Consider the following 22,415-nt stretch of genomic DNA (forward strand, 5'->3'; position numbering starts at 1 on the left):
GCACTGGAATATTAATGTCCTTTTTCATTTCAAGTGGTAAATGGACTGCATTTATAGAAAAGCTTTTTATCCAAAGCGCTTTACAACTCATGCCTCACTATATCTGCTTCGTGAAGAGAACGCGTGGAAGGATCTCACGCTTGGTTTGTAAAATGACCTTGTGAAAACAACGACACAACAACTTATTTATCTTTCTATACTAAATAGAACAAAAATACCTTCTTCCCGAGATGAAAGGGCACGACGGTGTCGTCCTCAGCGTGGAGGATGAGCACGGGACAGGAAATATGATCTACACTGAAAGAGAGAGAGGAGGTGGTTCAGGTTACAGTATTATAGAGAGGAGGTTCAGGTTACAGTATTATAGAGAGGAGGTTCAGGTTACAGTATTATAGAGAGGAGGTTCAGGTTACAGTATTATAGAGAGGAGGTTCAGGTTACAGTATTATAGAGAGGAGGTTCAGGTTACAGTATTATAGAGAGGGGGTTCAGGTTACAGTATTATAGAGAGGATGTTCAGGTTACAGTATTATAGAGAGGATGTTCAGGTTACAGTATTATAGAGAGGGGGTTCAGGTTACAGTATTATAGAGAGGATGTTCAGGTTACAGTATTATAGAGAGGAGGTTCAGTTGCAATACTACTGGAAATTACAACTGCACATTGTTACTGCACATTACAACTGCACAATACTACCGCACATCACTGCCGCACATCGCTGCTGCACATATACATTTAAATGTAGTAATTTAGCTGACGCTTTTATCCAAAGCGACATACAAATTCTGTCAAAGTCATCAGGAAGGGCACAACTCAAATTGGCTGAATAACAATGTCATCAAAGTGTTGAGTGCTACAGTGTAGGTTAGTATATTAGGACATATATATATATATAAAATATATCTCATATCTCACGAGGTACAGATGCACAGCTATGGCACACGTTTCAGTAAGACATAAAAACGTGACAAAGTCAGACTGTATTTTGGGCAAAGTTCCAGTGTGGGCCGGCTCCAGATTCTCTAAAGCCAAAGCCAGGCTTTTAACAGCGGCAGAGCAGCACCGAATACGGAACAACAGCGGTGGTGTTCACTGAGATGAATGCAGGTCCTCGCTCGGCGGTCCAAGGTCAGCTACTGTACTGTACTGCGCTGTACAATAGGCTGCAGGTCTCCAAGGGAGAGAGTCCATGCAGCGAATACCACAGCGTATAAAGAAACACCACGGAGGAGGCTAATCTGGAATTTGTTTTACGACTGAACTAAACACTCCCCTGTAGGATTTCACAGCTGGTATGAGGTCATAACAACAGGCTATTTTTAATTAATGACTTGGTGCAGGAAATAATGTGTACAGACCAACAAACAAGCATTTGGTAAGTGGTGAATGGACTGCATTTATGTTGCAGCTTTTATCCAAAGCACTTTACAACTTATGCCTCACATTCACCCCATTCACTCACACATTGACGGTGGAGGCGACCATGCAAGGTGCCGACCTGCTCATCGGGAACAGTTAGGGTTTAAGTGTCTTGCTCGAGGACACTTCGACACGCTGCCCGAGGGGAGCCGGAATCGAACCGGGAACCTTCTGATTACCAGACAACCGCTCTACCTACTGAGCCACTGTCGTCCCCATTTCATAAAGACTGACTATTGTGCCAGGTCAGCAGAGTAAAGTGTATATAGGTTACCGTCAGGCCAGTATAGTACAGTGTATATAGGTTACTGTCAGGCCAGCAGAGTACAGTGTATATAGGTTACTGTCAGGCCAGTATAGTACAGTGTATATAGGTTACTGTCAGGCCAGCAGAGTACAGTGTATATAGGTTACTGTCAGGTCAGCAGAGTAAAGTGTATATAGGTTACTGTCAGGCCAGCAGAGTACAGTGTATATAGGTTACTGTCAGGCCAGTATAGTACAGTGTATATGAGTTACTGTCAGGCCAGCAGAGTACAGTGTATATAGGTTACTGTCAGGTCAGCAGAGTAAAGTGTATATAGGTTACTGTCAGGCCAGCAGAGTACAGTGTATATAGGTTACTGTCAGGCCAGCAGAGTACAGTGTATATAGGTTACTGTCAGGCCAGCAGAGTACAGTGTATATAGGTTACTGTCAGGTCAGCAGAGTAAAGTGTATATAGGTTACTGTCAGGCCAGCAGAGTACAGTGTATATAGGTTACTGTCAGGCCAGCAGAGTACAGTGTATATAGGTTACTGTCAGGCCAGTATAGTACAGTGTATATGAGTTACTGTCAGGCCAGCAGAGTACAGTGTATATAGGTTACTGTCAGGCCAGCAGAGTACAGTGTATATAGGTTACTGTCAGGCCAGCAGAGTACAGTGTATATAGGTTACCGTCAGGCCAGCAGAGTACAGTGTATATAGGTTACTGTCAGGCCAGTATAGTACAGTGTATATGAGTTACTGTCAGGCCAGCAGAGTACAGTGTATATAGGTTACTGTCAGGCCAGCAGAGTACAGTGTATATAGGTTACTGTCAGGCCAGGCATAGTAGTATAGTGATAGATATATTATTTATTTTGTTTGAATATCCACACCAGGTAGTATCTTTGCCACAAAGTTTAGCAACGACTAATAGAACCACATTGGCACAAGTGGGCTGGACAGAATAAGGTGAACACACACTCCACTGTCTCCTTGACAACAACAACAACAAACAGGGGACCTACTTCTCGTCGCTGGCAAACCGGATGTCATTGGCCGAGATGGCATCCAAAAAGAACCAATCGAATCCCGGTAGGTATCTGTACACCTAGAACAACAAAAACATGACTTCAACCGGACAACGTATGTTTAATGGAGTTTACATCTCTCGTCACTGTGACAAAGCACCAGTGGATGATTTCATTGAGGGTGTATGTTTTTTTTTTTTGGCGTTTTATCGCTTTATTGCTACTGGGCAGTCCAGTAGAGAGAGACAGAGGAGGAATGGGAGACAGAGTGGGGGGGAAGACATTCGGCAAATAACGACGCGTTCGGGAGTCGAACCCGGGTCGGCCGTGTCGCGGCTGAGCGCGCTATGTGGTTCGCCACTGGGGCGCCCCGAGGGTGTATGTTTTTATACTTCCATCCTTGTCAGGACATTTGCTGACTAAGGACAGATAAGGAGAATACTCCAACACCAGGGCATTCTGGTCATGAGCCATTTCAGCACTAGGTGTTATGGGTAACACTTTATAATATCACTCAGTTATAAGACATTTATAAGGTATTTGTAGATAATGAACTAATCCCCACGCTTTTAAGGTATGAGCAGGCTAAACACCTTTTTCGTTGGTAAATCTATTCCATAATTTCCGACCTACAACTTATAGTATAAGTTTTGTGTAGACGTGGTGATGTGGTTGGACCTTTCCTCATTCCTGGGAACGCAGTTGCTGGCTGGCTAATGTGTGTTCAGTATATTGCGGTATGAGGGCCAACGTGTATGCTACATGAGGGTAATAATTATTTGTATCTTCAGGATGTATAGGTGCTGATACAGCCTGAAAATACAAATAATTATTACCCTCATGTCATCATCACATACCGCAATATACTGAGCACACATTAGGAACAAACGCATCATTCAAATGTAACGTTAGCGCCCACCACATCAAGTACGTCTACACAAAATATAGGACTATAAATTGTAGGTCGGAAATGATGGAATAGATTACCAATGAAAAAGGTTTAGCCTGCTCATACCTTAAAAGCGTGGGGCAGCACGCTTTTACGAATTCCTTGGCTCTGCTAATGTATAACGTGTAGCTCCATTCAAACTGACGAGAACAAACGTGAACTTTCAAGTCTCACGCAACTCCCTCTACATACTCCTGGGTCCTAGTGTCCCCCATATTACATGTATATGGCCTGTCAAAAGACTCGTTTTCTTTTTTATTATAAACAATGTTTATTGGGGGCGGCTACGTGGCGTAGTGGGCAAGGCGCTCGCCCCGAATGCGGAGACGCTGGGATCGCCTGTTCGATCCCAGCGCTCCACATTGCTTTCAGTTTAGCTGGTCGTCCGTACTAATACACATTGGCCGTATTAGGGGGTGGGAAACTGATGGATGGGGATCGGGCGTTGTGGACAGCGACTCCTACAGGTCGGTTGGTGCGCCTGCGCAGTAGAATCAGGAAGTGTCGGGGGCAGCGTGAGCCTACTCCTCGCCACTGAGAGATCGAGCTACGCAGGTGAAAAGATGCGACTGCTGTTACCTCAAGTACCGGAGGGGACTTGTGCTATGTATGACTTAGTCCACATTGCAGCCGGCTTGTGGGAGGCAAGAAACAGCGTTCGTGACAGGGGAGGGTTGAATTGGATGATACGAAATTGGGATGGGAGAAAATATAGAAAAATGGGAGAAAAAGTGGATAAAAAAAAACAATGTTTATTGGTTGTTGCTTTGTTTGTGTTAATAAAATTGCATTTATCTATAGTCCTAATTCTGTCACTGTTTGATGTCACAAAGAAGGGTGGATCAGAAAGCTGTCTACAAAATGTGTAACAGGTGATGGAAAAAGTAAACAAAAGATTATCAAACTGTATTAGACATCTGTTAATGATGAATAGTCTTCACTTTAGATTAGGGCACACAATAGCATCTGAAAATGATTGATCGTTTTATGAATGTCTAACAAATAATTTGTTAAACATGAAAAGACAAGTCTGGTAATTGCTTTGTGTCTATTCATAAAAGCCAGATCGTTCATAACAGGTGAGTAAAAAGTCCACAAATAATAAACTATTAGACATTTGTTAATGATGAATAGTCTTCACTTTAGATTAGGGCACACAATAACATCTGCAAATGATTTATAGATCTTTTAAGAATGTTTTACAAATCATTTGTTGAACATGAACAAATAAATGGAGGTATAGTCGTTTTTTCATATCCATTTTTCAAAGCATCTACAAATGTGTTACTACACATTAAATAACATTATTTAATGATGAACAAATCAAGTACAAACAATGTTGAACAGTAAGAAGCATTTTGTATCAATTTATTCTGTACTTCTGTATGACAACTATTAAAGAAACTTGAATGTTGATAATGAGTTATAAATCATTTGTAAATGTTATACAAATAGTTATAAATGATTTAATAATCATTTACGAATTTATATAAATGGTTTGTTCATGATTAGTTCATTATCTACAAATACCTTATAAATGTCTTATAACTGAGTGTTATTATAAATAAAGTGTTACAGAGTTGGGTAGAGGATTAGGTTAAGGGCCAAGTCTAGGAGTGAGGAGGTTAGGGTTAAGATTAGTGGCTCAGAGCCCTCACAATAATACACAATAAAAAGTGTGTGTGTGTCTGTCTGTGTGACTAGTTTTTTGCCTCGTCTAGTCGTCTTATTGTTATGATTTTATACTGTGTAATTTTATATGCCTTTTCTTTTTCTTATTTTTGTATGTACACTCGACGTGTGCATGAGGGAAAACCTCAGTTGCCTTTCGAGTTTAAATAAAATGTGTATGTGTGTGTGCGTGTGTGTGTGCGTGTGCGTGTGCGTGTGTGTGTGCGTGTGCATGGTGGAGGACTATGCCTACTATGGAGAAGGGATGACTCTTGGCCTCCTCCCTGATGTTGGTAAAGGGCGACTCCAGGATGAGTGATTCTGGCGGCGTCCCTGGATCCCAAAGAAGAAAAGTAATCAGCCTCAGATGAAAACAACCTGTGACAAACAGCAGGATTCCATTGCGATTGCAGCCCTTGCAGCCCCTACAGACTTAATGTGCGTTAATGCAATTAACTCATTGGACGCCAGTCACGAGTATAGTCGGGTTAACTCGCCGACGCTCGTTATTTCTTTTATTAGCGATATCTATTAATTTTCATCCATCCAACCTGATGTTATCATTGGGAATGGGTCTGAGCTCGCAAAAGGGCAAATACCGCCGTCTATCGTCTCCCGGATGGTATTGCACATCATTGGATTGGATTGGCTGGGATGTGCATAAAAAAAAAGTCTGGTCCAGGTTTTCCTTCTCGGGCATGCAGTATCGTATACCACATTGACTGGGGACACTGAGCAGCGTGGATTATGTGTTTTGGATATATAACGTTGGATCAATAAACGCGATCGATATTTGGAATGGCGATCAGGAATTGGATTAATCTTTTTGCAGGACATCAGATGTGCGGTAAGGACTATGTTACCAATCTTGGGTTAATCAGATGTTTCTTTCACAGCGATCACAACGTGTCTGTGTGTGTGTGCATGCCGTTGGCGCCGACCAATGCCCGGATAAGCGATTTTCAGCCCGCTTCTGTATCGTGCATGAGGACACATATACTATCGATAATCTAGCGTTTATTTGAAAACGATTCATAAATCAGCCGAAAAATGACAATGTGTTTTGTGTATACTAAAGGGCTATTATCGCGTCTTTCTCTGGAATTACTAGAAATCACCCATAGCCATAATTTAAGATATATTTTAAGCACTCGCAAATATCCCCGTCCTCCCATTGATTAAAGCGGTGGCCATCTAGCCATAATTTCCCGGTGGCGCTCAATGAGCCGCGCTACGAGGGCCATTTCATGTATGCGAGGAGATATAATAATGATAATCTAGCGTTGATTTCAGGATGATTAGATAATCAGTCAATCAATCATTACAACGTGATGACTGGATTACACTAAAATGCCCTTTTCTCGTCTTTTCCTGGAATTACTCAGAATCACCCAAACCATACTCACTGACAGTCGACGGCGTTATTAGATCCATAGCTATAATATAAAATATAGTTTTAGGACTCGCAAGTTTGGCATTCTAAAACTATATCCATTGAATAAAGACATGGCGCTGAAGGGGGATCAGCGCCCCCTGCTGCTGGCGGTCAATGTGTTAAAGGGGAACGCCACTCAAATAAATCATTCTAATTTGTTATTTCCATGGCCTAACACAGTTCAATCAATATTTGTGAACATGAGCTACTCTTTCTCTCTCTCAAAGCCAGAAACCAGAGAAGTAAGAATCAAACGTGTGATGTCATTAGGTATAAAGTCTGGAGCTGCTCCATTGACAGTGAATGGAGACTGATTTTGTGGAGCCATAGAATGTCTGTTTTCTTTTTTATATGCAAATTATCTTTAATCTATAGCAGTGATCTCCGTTCTGAAACAGAGAATATTCTCCTGGGTGTCTCTCAGTGTCACCTATAAAGATCTTCTATGGAGCAGCTTCAGACTTTATATTTGATGACATCACAACTTTGCATTTTAACACTCTAGTTTTGGGAAAGTTGTTCCATGTTCACTAATATGTAAATCACTAATATTTTAATAAAAATGGTAAATCGTGCATTTATATAACTCTTAAGTGCACATTTTACCCATTCACTCACACATTCACACACCAATCTGATCGGATCAGATTTGGATTTTGGTTAGTTCAACCCCAAAAAAAAGGATTAGGATCACTTTGATATCCGATCAGATCAGGAAATCAAATCCAAGCTTTAATCTGGATCAAATCTTCAAAGGGGGTAGTTCAAACTGACAACACAGGATTTTGGAAGAATAAAAGTTCAAGTTTCAAGTTCAAGTTTCTTTAATAGTTGTCATACAGAAGTACAGAATACTTTTATACAAAATGCTTCTTTCTGTTACGCTCCAGAGACTGTGCTAGACAAAAGATAAGTATGAAATAAAATAAGTATAGCATGTAAAAAATAGAAGTCACGTACATAGACACAAGTGTTCAGTATATACATATGTACAATGTTCAATGCAGAATAGAAGAACTGAGTTACCACACAATATACTATGCAATATACTAATATACAATATACTATATAGTGCAAGGCAGAAATGGGATGAGGTACAATTTAGGTACAATTCACAGTAAGGTGTACTGAGGTATGGGTTGTAGTGCAAATCCCTTACCAATAAATATAAAGTGTGTTTAGGTGCTCTAAAGTGTGGAAAGTGGGTGCTGCAGTGTGTTGTCTGTTCAAAGTGAGTGTGTACGTGTGGATGTGTGTGCTGTGAGTGCATTCGATGGTTGTTGCATAGTGTTATTGTTCGTTGAGCAACCTGATGGCCTGGGGATAGAAGCTTCTTCTGAGTCTTTCTGTGCTTGCCATGAGACTCCGGTATCGCTTGTCTGACCGCAGCAGTTCAAAGAGGCAGTTGTTTGGGTGGCTGGAGTCCTTGATAATTCTCTTAGCCTTACCCCTGCAGGAAGAAATGTATTATCTTGATCCCACCAGAGGGGTGGATTTCCAGTGGATTACCAGAGCAAACTGTACTATACAAATTATTTAAAAATATGTTTCAATATAAATAAGATGGCAAAGTTTGTTAACTGAAATAATACAAAATGTTTAGCCTTCATGACAAATACATCTAATTAAGAAAAATTGGTCACGTTTGTGGTGGACTATTTTGTTTTCAACCAAATGTCGATGACAAATGTTTATGCTCATAAAAGTATGACAACAAAGATTGTCAATCACAAATGTAATTTATTGTAAAAGATTTAAAAAATATCTTCAACAAACTGAAACCTCACTTAGAATTCAGCTCCCCAAAGCACGCCTGGATGATCCAGCTGCCTTTGAATTAATGTTTTTTTAATTACAATTCCATTATGATTGTATGTCCTTCATGTATTTAAAAATATAATTAGACATTATAGATGTCTTGATTTATTGTGATGTTTCTTCTTGACTTGTTTAAATAAGATGTGTCCGGCCAATGGGGACATTAACATGTGTTGTCGGGCCTTACAAATAAATTTGATTTGATTAGATGTCTCTGCAATATGGTCTCTTGTCTTCCTTGTATTATTTTTCATATCCACTAGATGGAGAGCGGTAGGATTAAAGCACTGATATTCAGGATCTAGTAATCTTGAAAAGTCTGAATCTGGATCAGGGTGATCCTATCCTGAATTGCTTTGAAATACCGGGACAAAATCTGTCCGAGTTGTCTGATCCTGGATCACAAAAAATGAGATTTCAAAATATGATCGGATCTGATTGCGATTAAAAGTTTTGAACTACTGGGCCCAGGGGGATTGAGATCAAAGGGCTTTAGTCATCAAAAATGTAATATTCATTGTACGGAATCTTCCATAAATAAAACGTTACATAAATGTCTTCAAAATACAGTACCGGTAGATCCAATTATTTTGGCCAGCAGGGTGTGAGATCTTTAGGCACAAGGCCGTAACTAGAGGAGGACCTGGGGGGTCTGTGACCGTCAGTAGTCAGACCTATAGCAGGACCTGGGGGGTCTGTGTCCGTCAGTAGTCAGACCTATAGCAGGACCTGGGGGGTCTGTGACCGTCAGTAGTCAGACCTATAGCAGGACCTGGGGGGTCTGTGTCCGTCAGTAGTCAGACCTATAGCAGGACCTGGGGGGTCTGTGTCTGTCAGTAGTCAGACCTATAGCAGGACCTGGGGGGTCTGTGACCGTCAGTAGTCAGACATATAGCAGGACCTGGGGGGTCTGTGACCGTCAGTAGTCAGACCTATAGCAGGACCTGGGGGGTCTGTGTCCGTCAGTAGTCAGACCTATAGCAGGACCTGGGGGGTCTGTGTCCGTCAGTAGTCAGACCTATAGCAGGACCTGGGGGGTCTGTGACCGTCAGTAGTCAGACCTATAGCAGGACCTGGGGGGTCTGTGTCCGTCAGTAGTCAGACCTATAGCAGGACCTGGGGGGTCTGTGACCGTCAGTAGTCAGACCTATAGCAGGACCTGGGGGGTCTGTGTCCGTCAGTAGTCAGACCTATAGCAGGACCTGGGGGGTCTGTGTCCGTCAGTAGTCAGACCTATAGCAGGACCTGGGGGGTCTGTGACCGTCAGTAGTCAGACCTATAGCAGGACCTGGGGGGTCTGTGTCCGTCAGTAGTCAGACCTATAGCAGGACCTGGGGGGTCTGTGTCCGTCAGTAGTCAGACCTATAGCAGGACCTGCGGGGTCTGTGTCCGTCAGTAGTCAGACCTATAGCAGGACCTGGGGGGTCTGTGTCCATCAGTAGTCAGACCTATAGCAGGACCTGGGGGGTCTGTGTCCATCAGTAGTCAGACCTATAGCCTGAAGCACACAGAGCAAGAAAATGCCTCTGGACTATTTCTGTTACGCATTCCAACAAACAGTGAATTCCACCATCATGGCTGCTCTGCTGTAGTCTAACTACTGATGCTCAGAGATCCAGAGACCCAGACTGTCAGCGCTGGCAGCCGTCAAGGATGGAACTCTACGTCAGGTCACCCACACGCTACCTGGCCTTGTGCTGCTCCAGTTGATGGCAGTGTCTAGATCCAATCGCCTGGAAGACCGGGGGCTGTGACCCGTAAGGTTGGATTATATATAGACGTGTGTGTGTGTAGCCTTGCATGTCAAGAGTAACAAATGATTCCTACCTTTGTCACACAACCGTCTGACGAGATTGGTTGCCACTCTGAAAACAAACAAATAGATAAATCAGTCAAATGCAGTTATATAAGAAATGTCTCTTCCCTGTTAATTTCACAGTAAAAAAAAAATAAAAAATTGCTGATGGAGAGGTGCAACAAACACGGGTATTTGTTCATTATTAAGGCCCTTATTGATAAGCTACCTCCTTATACTACACATTATTGGTAAGCTACCTCCTTATATTACATCATTATTGGTAAGCTACCTCCTTATATTACATCATTATTGGTAAGCTACCTCCAACCTTTGTCAATCAAGTTGTACATATTTGAATTGATTATTTGTTATCCTTACTTGTCTTATTGTTATGATTTTATATTCTGTGTGATTTTATATGCCTTTTTCTTTTGCTCAACTCTGTATGTACACTCGACGTGACTGTAAATCAGGGAAACCTCATTTGCCTTTCGAGTTTAAATAAAGGTTTGAAATGAAATGAAGATGTAAAATATATTCAGCGTTCAGACCTGTGTATTGTATGCTTTACCATACATGGCTCTGTTTGTATGTATCATGTTCCTACCCTGTTCCCAAGGAGTGGCCCCAGATGTAGACAGGCTTGGTTCCAACTCTCTCCTTCACCCAGTGGTAGAGGAAGAGGGCGTCTGACGTCATGCCATGTTCTGACGGACTGCCATCCGAGTCCCCCCAGCCTGGACACACACACACACTTTAATTCAATCTGTAGATCAAATCAATCAATCACATAGAATCAATCACATAGGATTCAAATATTACAGAGGGTCAATATGCTTTTCGTTCAATCACATTAATGATTGCTATAATAATGCTGTATATATCATATATACATATATATTTATTCTTACCGTATATATATATATATATATATATCCATATCAGTCTGTACATACCTGCATATAATCCTTACTACCTTTGTACCTGTATCACTTTACATATTAATACTACAACACTGTACATACATCTGATTAGCACTATTACTCAGTAGTACAAATGTATATATATTATATCCAGTTTAATCACCTGTACATTGTATATTACTGTTGCACTTTACTGTTACATTTACATTCTGGTTGGATGCCTAAACTTGTTTTCGTTGTACTGTACTTGTGCTGTATGATGACAATACATTAGATTCAAAGAGTTGTAATATTGTACATATATATAATAATATTAATATATACAGTGATACAGGTATAAAGACAGGATGGTAGTAGTCATACTGGCCAGCAGCGTAAATAGTAAGAGTAGGTAAGGGATATGTACAGATATACAGTAGATACAGTATCTATCTACATATATGTAAATAGTTATGTGCAGGTATATACAGACAGATGGATAGATAGATATACGGTAAGACTAAATATTAGTGGCGGGACTCGATCATTTTTATCGAATTAATTCGAGACTTTATAGTTAATTAATCACATTTTAATCGCATATCAATATTTGATGCGAAAAGCTAATATTTTCAATTCAAATACATTTTGGTATAAGAGTGACTCAATGAATATACATTATACATACGTTTAAGCTGCAAAATCCTGTATTAGCTACTACACAGACCAAGAGCTCTATGCAATTTTTAACAAAGTGCAGCAATTTCTCTAATTTTTTTTATGAACAAATCAGACTAAGAAAAAAAGTAATTTGCGATTTATTATACTTTATACTTATAGCACATGCATGAGTCTGGTCTCCTTTGAAAGGTAACATTCTTACACAATAAAGAAAAATCATCATGCATACATTTTTTTAAACTTTGAATTATTTCTGTAGTTAATAAATCTAAATGAATGCGATAAAGTTCCAGCCCTACTAGATATATATATATATATTAGGGCTGACCCCGATTAGTTGAATAGCGGACTAATCGATCGAAAGGAGCCGTAGTTGACTGCCAACCTCTTCGTCGAATGCAATTTTTTTTTAAATTTAAATAAAGTTATAATATATATATATTTTTTATCATTCTTTCCAAAAGCAAAGAGATCTAGAAGCATGGCTAACGCTAATGGCATGCATACCAGCAAGAAAAACTGCCTAAGAAAACAGGCACAGAGGCACTGAAAGAGGATTTCCCCGTCTAATGAACACACTAGACTAGACAAATATCAAGATGTATCCATCAGTGGACCAATTGCATGCTTTTGCAGAGGACAAGAAGCCTTCAGTCGACTCCTTCAGACATTAAGCACCCCCCACAGCCCAAATGGAATAAAAAATAAATAAAAACTACTACCAGTCGACTATCGACAAATTTTGGCCAATCAAAGTAGACTATCCAAATCCTTAGTCGGGGACAGCCCTAATATATATATACGGTATATACATACATATAAATATTACATACCGGTACATAAATATACATATAAATGTGAATCTAATCTAATTATCAGAATGCACGTCCCCTCAAAAGTATTCCAAATCAGTGCTGGTATCACAAGATCAACTTGAGGAAAAGGAACAAAGAATCGCAGACGATATGATGCTGCTCCCCTGCTTTATTGTCCCGACACCAACAACAACATGTTACCTCGTGCAGGAGGCTTCTCCAGGTCCCTGGTGCTAATCTGTGTTCCTTTTCCTCAATATTCTGTTAGGACATCTATGGATGCAACAAACATCTTCTCCAACACACTGCCTGGTAGGGTTGCATGATACACTGATAAAAGTAAAAGCCATTGCAATACCCAGCCATTAAAAACGATCCAATATTATTCTGTTATTTTATTAATAAGAAAGATATTTAAGGTTTTTGCCGTGGTATTGTTTTAGAACTGGTATCTTGATAGTTAGGCTGTTATCGGTATCGAAGTCAAACTTTTGGTATCGTGACAACACTACTGCCTGGCCACCTATTTATTAAGTGGAAATAGAACAAATTATTCCTAGCTTGCTAGTCATTCTCCTCGATAGGCCTGCAATCCTACACACACACACACACACTATTTTCTACTATCAAAATACACCGGATGACTACACCTACACCGAATGACTACACCTACAAGGACAAACCACACCCTGAGGGTCACGGTGGTGGATCAAAACCAGTAAAATCCCCATCACAACTCTATGCTTGAATAGAATATCTGGCCTTCAAATGCTCCTGGTCACTGCTATCATCTACCCCCCAATAATACACCAGCATGGTCTCCAGGTTCATTGTTATGCAGACGACACCCACCTCTACATCTCCATTAAATCAATAACTAACACCACCCACTACACCCTCACCAACTGCCTTAAGGACGTAAAAACCTGGATGCATACCAACTTTCGCAAGCTCAACTGTAACACACACACGCACACAAGCGGGGGTTGGCAGCTGAAATGGTAAACTGTATTGACCGCTATGAGGTTAAATAAAGACAGAAATAAACAAGTCAGTCCTACTTACCTCTGTAATCAAAGGTGACTACATGGTAGCCTAATGAACTGAGGACCTAAAAGAAAGACAGACAAAGAGAGACAGAGAGAGATAGAGTGAGGAGAGAGACAGAGAGGAGAGAAAGAGAGAGACAGACTTAATATCCAATAGCATTTCATTAGTGCAGTGTTTGAATAAAGATTTTATGATCGATACAAAGTGTGGAGAGATGAGGATGTGGCTTCAGATTGCAGAATGGGTACAATACAGTACAGCTCAATACACACAATTATTAAGGGGATGCAGACCAGAGAAAGACTTTCGTCTTGTTTACATCAGGGGCCCCCTGGTCAATTCATCATAACATATATGACATACATGACATACAGATACAGTACTGCTACATCTATACATTTATGACATACCAGATTTACAAATACAGTACTGTTTGTGATACAAAAAGAGTTTAAAAAAGAGAGTATATACATTAAATGTTGACAAAGAAACTGTACATTGGAGGAGGTGGGGTGGGGGGTGGGGACTGTACATTGGAGGTGGTTGGGTGGGTAGGTGGGGTGGGGGGGGGGGAACTGTACATTGGATTATCGACGAAACCTTACTTGGTCTTGTGTATTACTGGGTTAGGACATTTACAGGGGCCAGTTTCGAATTGCAGTCACCCGTAGGTGCTCCTTGAGTGGTTTTAAAAGTGGGTAGTGATTCACATTCCTTTATCGCTGTGGGTAGGGCGTTCCACATTGATGTGGCATAATTGCGAAATGTGTTTAGTCCCTTGTTTGAGCCAAATCTGGGTTTAACATGATTTGTGGAGCTCCCTCTGGTGTTGTGGTCGTGGTATTCACTGACCTTTGGGAAGTATTTTGACATGTACATGGGTACCTTAGTCGTGTAGTGTATCTTGTAGACCAGGCCCATTGCAAGTTGCTGTACTCTGTCGTCTACTCTAAGCCATCCTAGGTTGTCAAAGTGGGCAGGGGTGAGGTGGGTTTTAGGAGTAAGGTCAAGCAGTAGTCTGACCAGTTTGTTTTGTGATGTTTGTAATTTTGTTTTTAGCGCCTTTGAGATGCTTTGGTACCACGAGGTGCAAGCATAGTCGTAGTACCCTTGAATGAGTGCTCCTGCCAGAGTCTTCAGGGTATTCTTGTTTACCAGAAAGGAGATCCGGTACAAGAATCTAGTTTGTTGGTTGACTTTTTATTACATTGGATGCCATTTTGTCACAGGAAAGATTTGCCTCTAGGATGGAACCTAGGTATGTAATTTCATCTTTCCTTGTGACAATATTGTCACCCACTGTAACTGAGAAGCCAATCAGCCATTTTGAAATCCAAAATTATGCAGGTTATATTTATCCTATCCCAAAAATGACCTCATATTTGAATTCCCCATTAAGAAACACATCATTTAGACACCTTGCATGTTAGGATTTCCTTCAGATTCATGTTGGCATCCATGTATGGCCAAGGGGTGAAAAATGGTAAAATCGGCCATTTTGAAATCCAAAATGATGTAGGTTAGTGTTCTGAAGGATCAGATTAAACCGAATATATATATTTATTTATATATATATATTTAATTGTATTTGTATATCCCCTGATATCCCTTGTATATTCCTTGTACAATATGCATTGAATATCCCTTCTAGTCTACTGAACATCCCATAATAGTCTCCATTCTACCATTGGACGAGACCTTGGTGCCAGGTCGCCATACCCCTCAGACCAGGTTCAATCGTACCGCTCAACATGTATGGACAAGTCCTAGTTCCGCGTAGGAATATGTCTACCGCACCACTAATGGTACTATTTGTTCATAGTGCGTATATATACTGCGCTATTAAAGTAGAGCTTTCTTTTAGTCCAGTTCATTACCCTCCAACAGAGTGACAGACGAACCACGTGTGGGCAGTAAGGCCAATTCGGCCCAGTATCGGCATTGAGACATCGTGTATATTAATATTTGAATAGTCATATTTGGCACTATATCGTCGAGTTGGACGTATTCTATTAAGCTAATAATAGTCTATTCATATGTAGTGCCTCGTGCGGTAGGAGTTCTATAGTAATCAGCACCCCCATCGTTTCGGGCATCAGCTGGACGCTTATCCAGGGTGGTTGACCCCACGTGAAGCTGCACCCGAGGAGCTCCAGGCCAAAGAGCGAGTGGACCTGTATATTGGATTATTCTACCGACGACGGCTAGCCTTCCCCGGCTTGGATTATGCTTTGAGTACTTTGATTATTCTATGGATAAAGGCCAACACTGCGGTGTGTTGGAAATACCCCCCCCGGAGAGGACGACAGGTGAGACGGCGCTCTGCACAGTGAGGTCGCCTCACGTCTCTCCGTCGTGGACCGGAGGACGCCGGCCACAGAGGGTCCAACTGCATTCATCTGTGGATCGAGGATCGTTGGGCACCGTGTCGCACAACTGTGGACTCTCCCAAGATACCCTCGGCCAGACGGGATCCAGCCAGTGACTCTCTAACCCCCCCCCCCCCCCTCCAGCTGTCCTACAAGCAGTCGGAACCTTCCCCTAGTGTATCCAGCTATATAATCATTCAAGTATCATCGCTATTGTTCCCTAAATATTCCAGGTTGTATATTTGCTTCCTGCGCAATCAGAGATTGGACATTCGATATTGATCTACCTACGAATACTCATTTGCCATAAAAGTGCATACTATTTCAAATCATAAATGTAATTAAGTGATCGTTGTACATACCTTTTGCTATGTATTAAAACTCAAACTTTCGATTTGGTACATTTGTGTTGGATCCGTTTATCAGGTGGGAGTGTTCAACATATTCATACCTAGTACTGGGTGGCCAGAGTCTAAAGTACAAGAGGTAGTGGTAGTAAGTATCATATCTAACCATACAGTCAGGGAATTGTACCCCTCAGTTACAATTGGTCCTTCGAGCCGGAGGGTAATCAGTGTAATATTAATATAGTGTTATTAATATTAAAATGGCCTATGATGAACACTCCACGAAACGATCCTCCTAACCAACAACGCCCGCGGCGCAAACGACAGCTCCCTCAGTACCTAGAGGCTTACGCTGTCAGTCAACAACCTAGTCTTCTACCAACAGTAAACGCGGTAAAACTAGAAAGTAAAATTATGTCTAACCCTAACGACCAGGCTACCCCGACCATAGAGGCCCCTATGGGTTCTAATGTAACTGACCAAGCTCACGGTGGGGACCAGGGGGAACCAGACATGACTTTACACCCCGCCAATACCGAAGAAGTAGTCCCCGACGAGTCCCGGGAGGAAGACAACACTACCGAGAGAGAACTCGGCACGGAAGAAGATGAGGAGAGCACCGTGGAGATAGAGCTCCAAGACTCCGCACGGAGTACCCCAAGGGACGGCTCCCCTATACAACCGTCTTCTCGCAGCGAGGCAGAGAGGACACTACAGCAGGCATTCCTCGTCAGCCTGAAAGCCTCTACTGAACGCGATAGACTCCAGGGTGAACGGGATCGATTGCAGATACAGCAACGGAGCGAAGAAGAGCACATACGCCTGGAAATAAGACGCATTCAGATGGAAGAGAATATGGCAAGAGACCGGGCCGACGCCCAGCGCGCCGCCACCGGTGCCCAGAGAGAATCGGATCTCACCAAGCGCGAAGCCGAGCGCGACAGAGCACAAGCGCAACTAATAGAACAGCTGATCAGAAGGACAACACCCCCTCCCTCCACCAGAGGCTCCAGGAACTCGTCTAGACATCACTCCAGGGCGGCATCCCCTAGCCGAGTAAGCGACCCTGAACTTGACCAACAGATGAGGTTTATACCCCCCGCAGACCCCCTTCCCCAACCGGTCCAAGCGAGACCCAGCCACCGGGAAGGAGCAGCATACACTGTGGAGAGGCTAAATCAGAGACTACAAGCCCTGGATGACCTAACGGAAGACGAAGAGGAAGGGGAGGAGAACCACGCCCGACGACAGCACAGTACTCTACCGGACCAGGAGGTCCAGTACAGCCCAGGCTATACCCCCGCGGAGCTGCGCTACAGACCCCCGACGCTATTCACGGGTGAGCACGACGCACGACCCGCACCGAGGAACAGCACCTGGACCAGCGGGCCATGGTACACAGCCGGTACCAGCCCACGCCAAGGAGCAGGAGGAGACTCGCCTAGGAGGCCTCTCCCCCAACGCTCGCCGATGTATCAACAATCCGCGTCATACATTGGCACACCTATGGTACCAGACTTCACCCAGGAGAACCGGGCCCAGTATACGGAGCTCCGCATGTGTCTGGAGACAATGTTGGTGGATGTCATTGATGAACGCCATAAATACGCGATACTACTGAAGCATTTAAAGGTACCCCGCGCGCACAACATAGCGCTCGCCTACGCCACTTCCACAATCCCATACACCGCAGCGCTGGTAGCGTTGGACCAGAGATATGGACGTATATGGGATTACGTGATCCAGGAGATCAGGCACATCGACCGCCTACCCCCAGCAACAGACAATCGAGCACTGGACGACCTGTCCATCAGAGTGCAGTCCCTGGTAGGGATGCTGGGAGCGCAGAGGGAAAAGGGTAGGCATGAACTATACGCCAACTCAAATGTAGAGAGGATCTTGGAGAAGCTACCGCCCGCCCGACAGGAGCGCTTTAGGCGGCAGAGAGACCACCGAGACCCTAATGGCCCCGAACCGAACCTCCTCGATCTAGCCGACTTCCTGGCGAGAGAAGTCAGCAGCTTACGGCTAGATACATTCGGACGGAGCACCCCTGGCTCCAGAGAAGGAACCAGGAGACTAAATGATGGAAGAAGATCGGTGACTGTCATGCACCAATCGGAGTCAGTGCCAAGCAGTAGGAGCCACAGTACCCCCTCAAGAAAGGAGAAGTGGAAGATAGTGTGCCCCTACTGTGAGAAAGAACACTGGCTGTCACAATGTGACTCATTCCCCAAGATGAATGCGGAGGAAGCGAGTCAATGGATAAAGTCCAACAGACGCTGTTTTCGCTGTGCGCGATCACACATGGCAGCCGAATGCCGCTTAAAGAAAAAGTGCAGTCGGTGCGATGGAGCCCATCTGGACATACTCCACGACAGTAACAGACGGCGGCCTCCACCCGCACCATCAAGCAGCAAAGTAAGCGTCATGTACATCGACCCCGCCAGCAGCAGCGGAGCCAGAGTGCTCTTAAAGGTAGTCCGTGTGACATTGAGCTACCAGAATAAAGTCATGGACACTTACGCCGTCCTTGATGACGGGTCAGAGAAGACCCTTCTGCTCGCGTCCGCTGCGGCCCAGCTAGGGCTGCGGGGGAGCGAAAACCAAATGACAATTCGGACAATAAGAAGAGATTTGAAAACGATAAAGGGCGAGAATGTCTCATTCACTATCGCAGCAAGCGGCCAGCCCGAGCGACGGTACAGGATTACAGACGCTTTCACCAGCCAAGAAATAGGACTGTCGCGGTACACATACCCCGTAGCCAAGCTGATGGAGAAATATGTACATCTACGCAAGCTACCGATCCCACTCATAGACGGTGCTACCCCGACACTGTTGATAGGCTCCGACCATGCAGACCTCATTGTCCCGATAGACCGGGTTCATACCGGACCCAGAGGCTGTCCTGCAGCAGTCGAGACCCGCCTAGGATGGACTCTCCAAGGCCCACTCGCCAAATCTCTCAACCGAACCACAGCCACTAGCTGTCTCCACTCCCGAGTCACAGAGGGAGACACCGCACTCCTGCAGCATGTAGAGAGGCTATGGACCTTAGAACAAATGCCCTTTAAGAACGAAAAGAAAGACATTCGCTCTAAAGACGACATCTACGCCATTAACCTCCTCGAGACGGGAACAAAGAGAGTCCCAGTCAGCGGCGTGTTGAGATACGCCACGCCACTCCTGCGGCGGGAAGGGATGCCTACCTTTCACGCAAAGAAAGACGCCACAGAGCGGTACCTACTAAACACAGAGCGGCGCTTAGCCAAGGACCCCGCCCAAGAAAGTGTATACCGCGCTGAGATTGAGAAGCTCATCACAGCGGGACACGTCACAAAGATTGACATTAAAGAGGCCGACCAGACGACTGAATCGTGGTACGTGCCCCACCACAAGGTTCATCACAACGGCAAAGACCGCATCGTGTTTAACTGCAGCTACCAGATCGGATCCCAAAATCTGAATAAAGAGCTATTGCCCGGTCCTACACTCGGCCCCTCCCTACTAGGCGTACTACTCCGCTTCCGCCAGGACAAGGTGGCTATCAGCGGGGATATCAAAGGGATGTTCCTGCAGGTGAGATTAGTAGAGGAGGACAAGCCCCTGTTGCGGTTCCTATGGAGAGAGAGGCCAGGAGATGAGCACCCAGCCATCTACCAATGGGAAGTCCTCCCTTTCGGAACTACATGCAGCCCATGCTGTGCTACATTTGCACTACAGAGACATGTCGCAGAGGACCCAGCAGCGGACGAAGAGGTCCGACACAGTGTGAAGAACAGCTTCTACGTAGATAACTGTCTACAAAGCGTTTCGACCCAGGAAGAAGCCGAGGCTCTCCTACTTAAACTCCGCGCCTCTCTGATCAAAGGCGGCTTTGATCTCAGGCAGTGGGCCAGCAGCGATCCGCACGTACTGCGCAGCCTCTCCTCCGAGGACAAGGCAGCGAGCAGCGAGACCTGGATGGCCACAATCCCAGGAGAAGCCCAAGAGATGACACTAGGACTAGTGTGGCGCTTCAAAACAGATTCGCTCCACTATAGACACAAACCCCTGACCACGGAGCAGGGAAGGTCGACGGCAATACCGACCACCAGACGGAGTGTGTACAGAACACTCGCCCGACAATATGACCCGTTAGGATGTATACTACCGTACACCACCAGGGCAAAGATGATTGTACGAGCATTGTGGGACAAGGACCAGGGCTGGGACGACCCCATTCCCGCACACCTTGCATCCACCTGGAGAGAGTGGGAGATGGAACTCCACTCACTCCCAGGCGTTAATATACGCCGAAGCTACTTCCCACCCACAGTGAGGCCAGAGACATGTAAAATGGATATACACGTCTTCAGTGACGCCTCCGAGGCCGCCTACGGATCAGTAGCCTACTTGCGGGCCCAAGAAGAGGGGGGAGAGATCTACACAGCATTCATCCTCGCCCGCTCGAGAATAGCCCCACGCAAGCAACAGTCTATCCCACGTCTAGAGCTCTGCGCAGCCCTCGCAGGAGCGCATCTAGCCACGCTCATCCAACGTGAGCTCACCATTCCGGTGCATAGAACAATCCTGTGGTCAGATTCCACGACAGTACTCGCCTGGATCAGATCGGATTCATGCAAATACAAAGTCTTCGTGGGAGTCAGAGTCACTGAGATCAAGAGTTAACCGGAGAAGCAAACTGGCGCTATGTTGATACAAAACACAACCCAGCTGACGTCATCACCCGGGGAATGTCCCTAGATGACTTAACCCGTCATAACATCTACAGTGACGGACCAGCATTCCTCAAGCTCCCGGAAGGAGATTGGCCCACGCCCACCCCGAGGGAAGCAAGTGACGAGGAGGCTGAGAATAAGAAACCCATGTTCTGTGGATTGAGCACTGTTGTCTCCGCAGACCCCAACATAGACGATTGCATTACCATAGAGAGTGCGCAGCAACGGACATTCCTGCGGCACCACCCAGAGATTAAGTCCCCCGCTGATATGTCAGCAGCTGACTACGAGGAAGCAGAACTGCTTCTACTGCAACGAGCCCAGAGAGACTCGTTCCCCGATGAACTAGACGGTCTACAGGGAGGAAAGCCCGTCCCATCAGACAGCAGATTGATTCATCTGGCCCCCGAGAGTGACACACATACCCTCATCAGAGTGGGTGGTCGCCTGCGGAGAGCCCCCAATTTACCGGATGACATTAAGTACCCGATCGTATTGAACAGCCGACACAAGGTCACAGAGCTGATTATAAAGAAATACGACGAGGATGTACACCACGCAGGAGCAGAGAGAGTCTTCGCGGAAATCAGACGTCGTTACTGGATACTTCAAGGAAGAGAGGCGGTGCGACGCTTCCAGCGAACCTGTCTAGACTGCCGAAAGTGGCGCGCGCAGCCCAGCATACCACGGATGGCTGACCTACCTCCATGTCGCCTCCGACTCGGCGACAAGCCATTCCACTCAACAGGCATGGACTGTTTTGGCCCGCTGCACATAAAGAAAGGAAGAGGCACCGAGAAGCGGTGGGGTATTGTATTCAAATGCATGACCACCAGAGCGATACATATCGAGCTCCTTCCGACCATGAGCGCAGACTCATTCCTTATGGCCTTCCGAAGATTCACATCACGGAAAGGAAAACCGTCTACATTATTGTCCGATCACGGGACAAACTTCAAAGGCGGAGAAAGAGAGCTGAGGGAGAGCTTCCAAGCTATGGGCCCAGAACTTAAGACCCACCTCGCTCCAGCCCAGATTGACTTCCAATTCAACCCCCCAAACGCACCCCACTTCGGTGGAACTTGGGAACGAGAAGTACGTTCTATAAAGACAGCCCTGTACGCAGTACTTGGGGCCCAGACTGTGGCGGAAGAAGTCCT

At 44.6% G+C, this 22,415-nt stretch overlaps 1 protein-coding gene across 1 annotated transcript in view; it reads right to left on the reverse strand.

Annotated features, from left to right (window-relative positions):
* The window catches only part of abhd12 (abhydrolase domain containing 12, lysophospholipase), a 114,162-nt gene that overhangs the window by 7,528 nt on the left and 84,219 nt on the right, over positions 1-22,415 (reverse strand). The window contains exons 7-12 of the mRNA XM_084321427.1: positions 13,831-13,876; positions 10,975-11,104; positions 10,397-10,434; positions 5,570-5,649; positions 2,694-2,776; positions 219-297 (exon numbers count right to left, since the gene is read on the reverse strand). Of these exons, the coding sequence (XP_084177553.1) occupies positions 219-297; positions 2,694-2,776; positions 5,570-5,649; positions 10,397-10,434; positions 10,975-11,104; positions 13,831-13,876 (456 nt within the window). The remainder of the gene's footprint in view (positions 1-218; positions 298-2,693; positions 2,777-5,569; positions 5,650-10,396; positions 10,435-10,974; positions 11,105-13,830; positions 13,877-22,415) is intronic.

This window comes from Notolepis coatsorum, assembly GCF_963971535.1.
Source record: "Notolepis coatsorum genome assembly, chromosome: 9".
In the NCBI taxonomy this organism is placed as follows: domain Eukaryota; kingdom Metazoa; phylum Chordata; class Actinopteri; order Aulopiformes; family Paralepididae; genus Notolepis; species Notolepis coatsorum.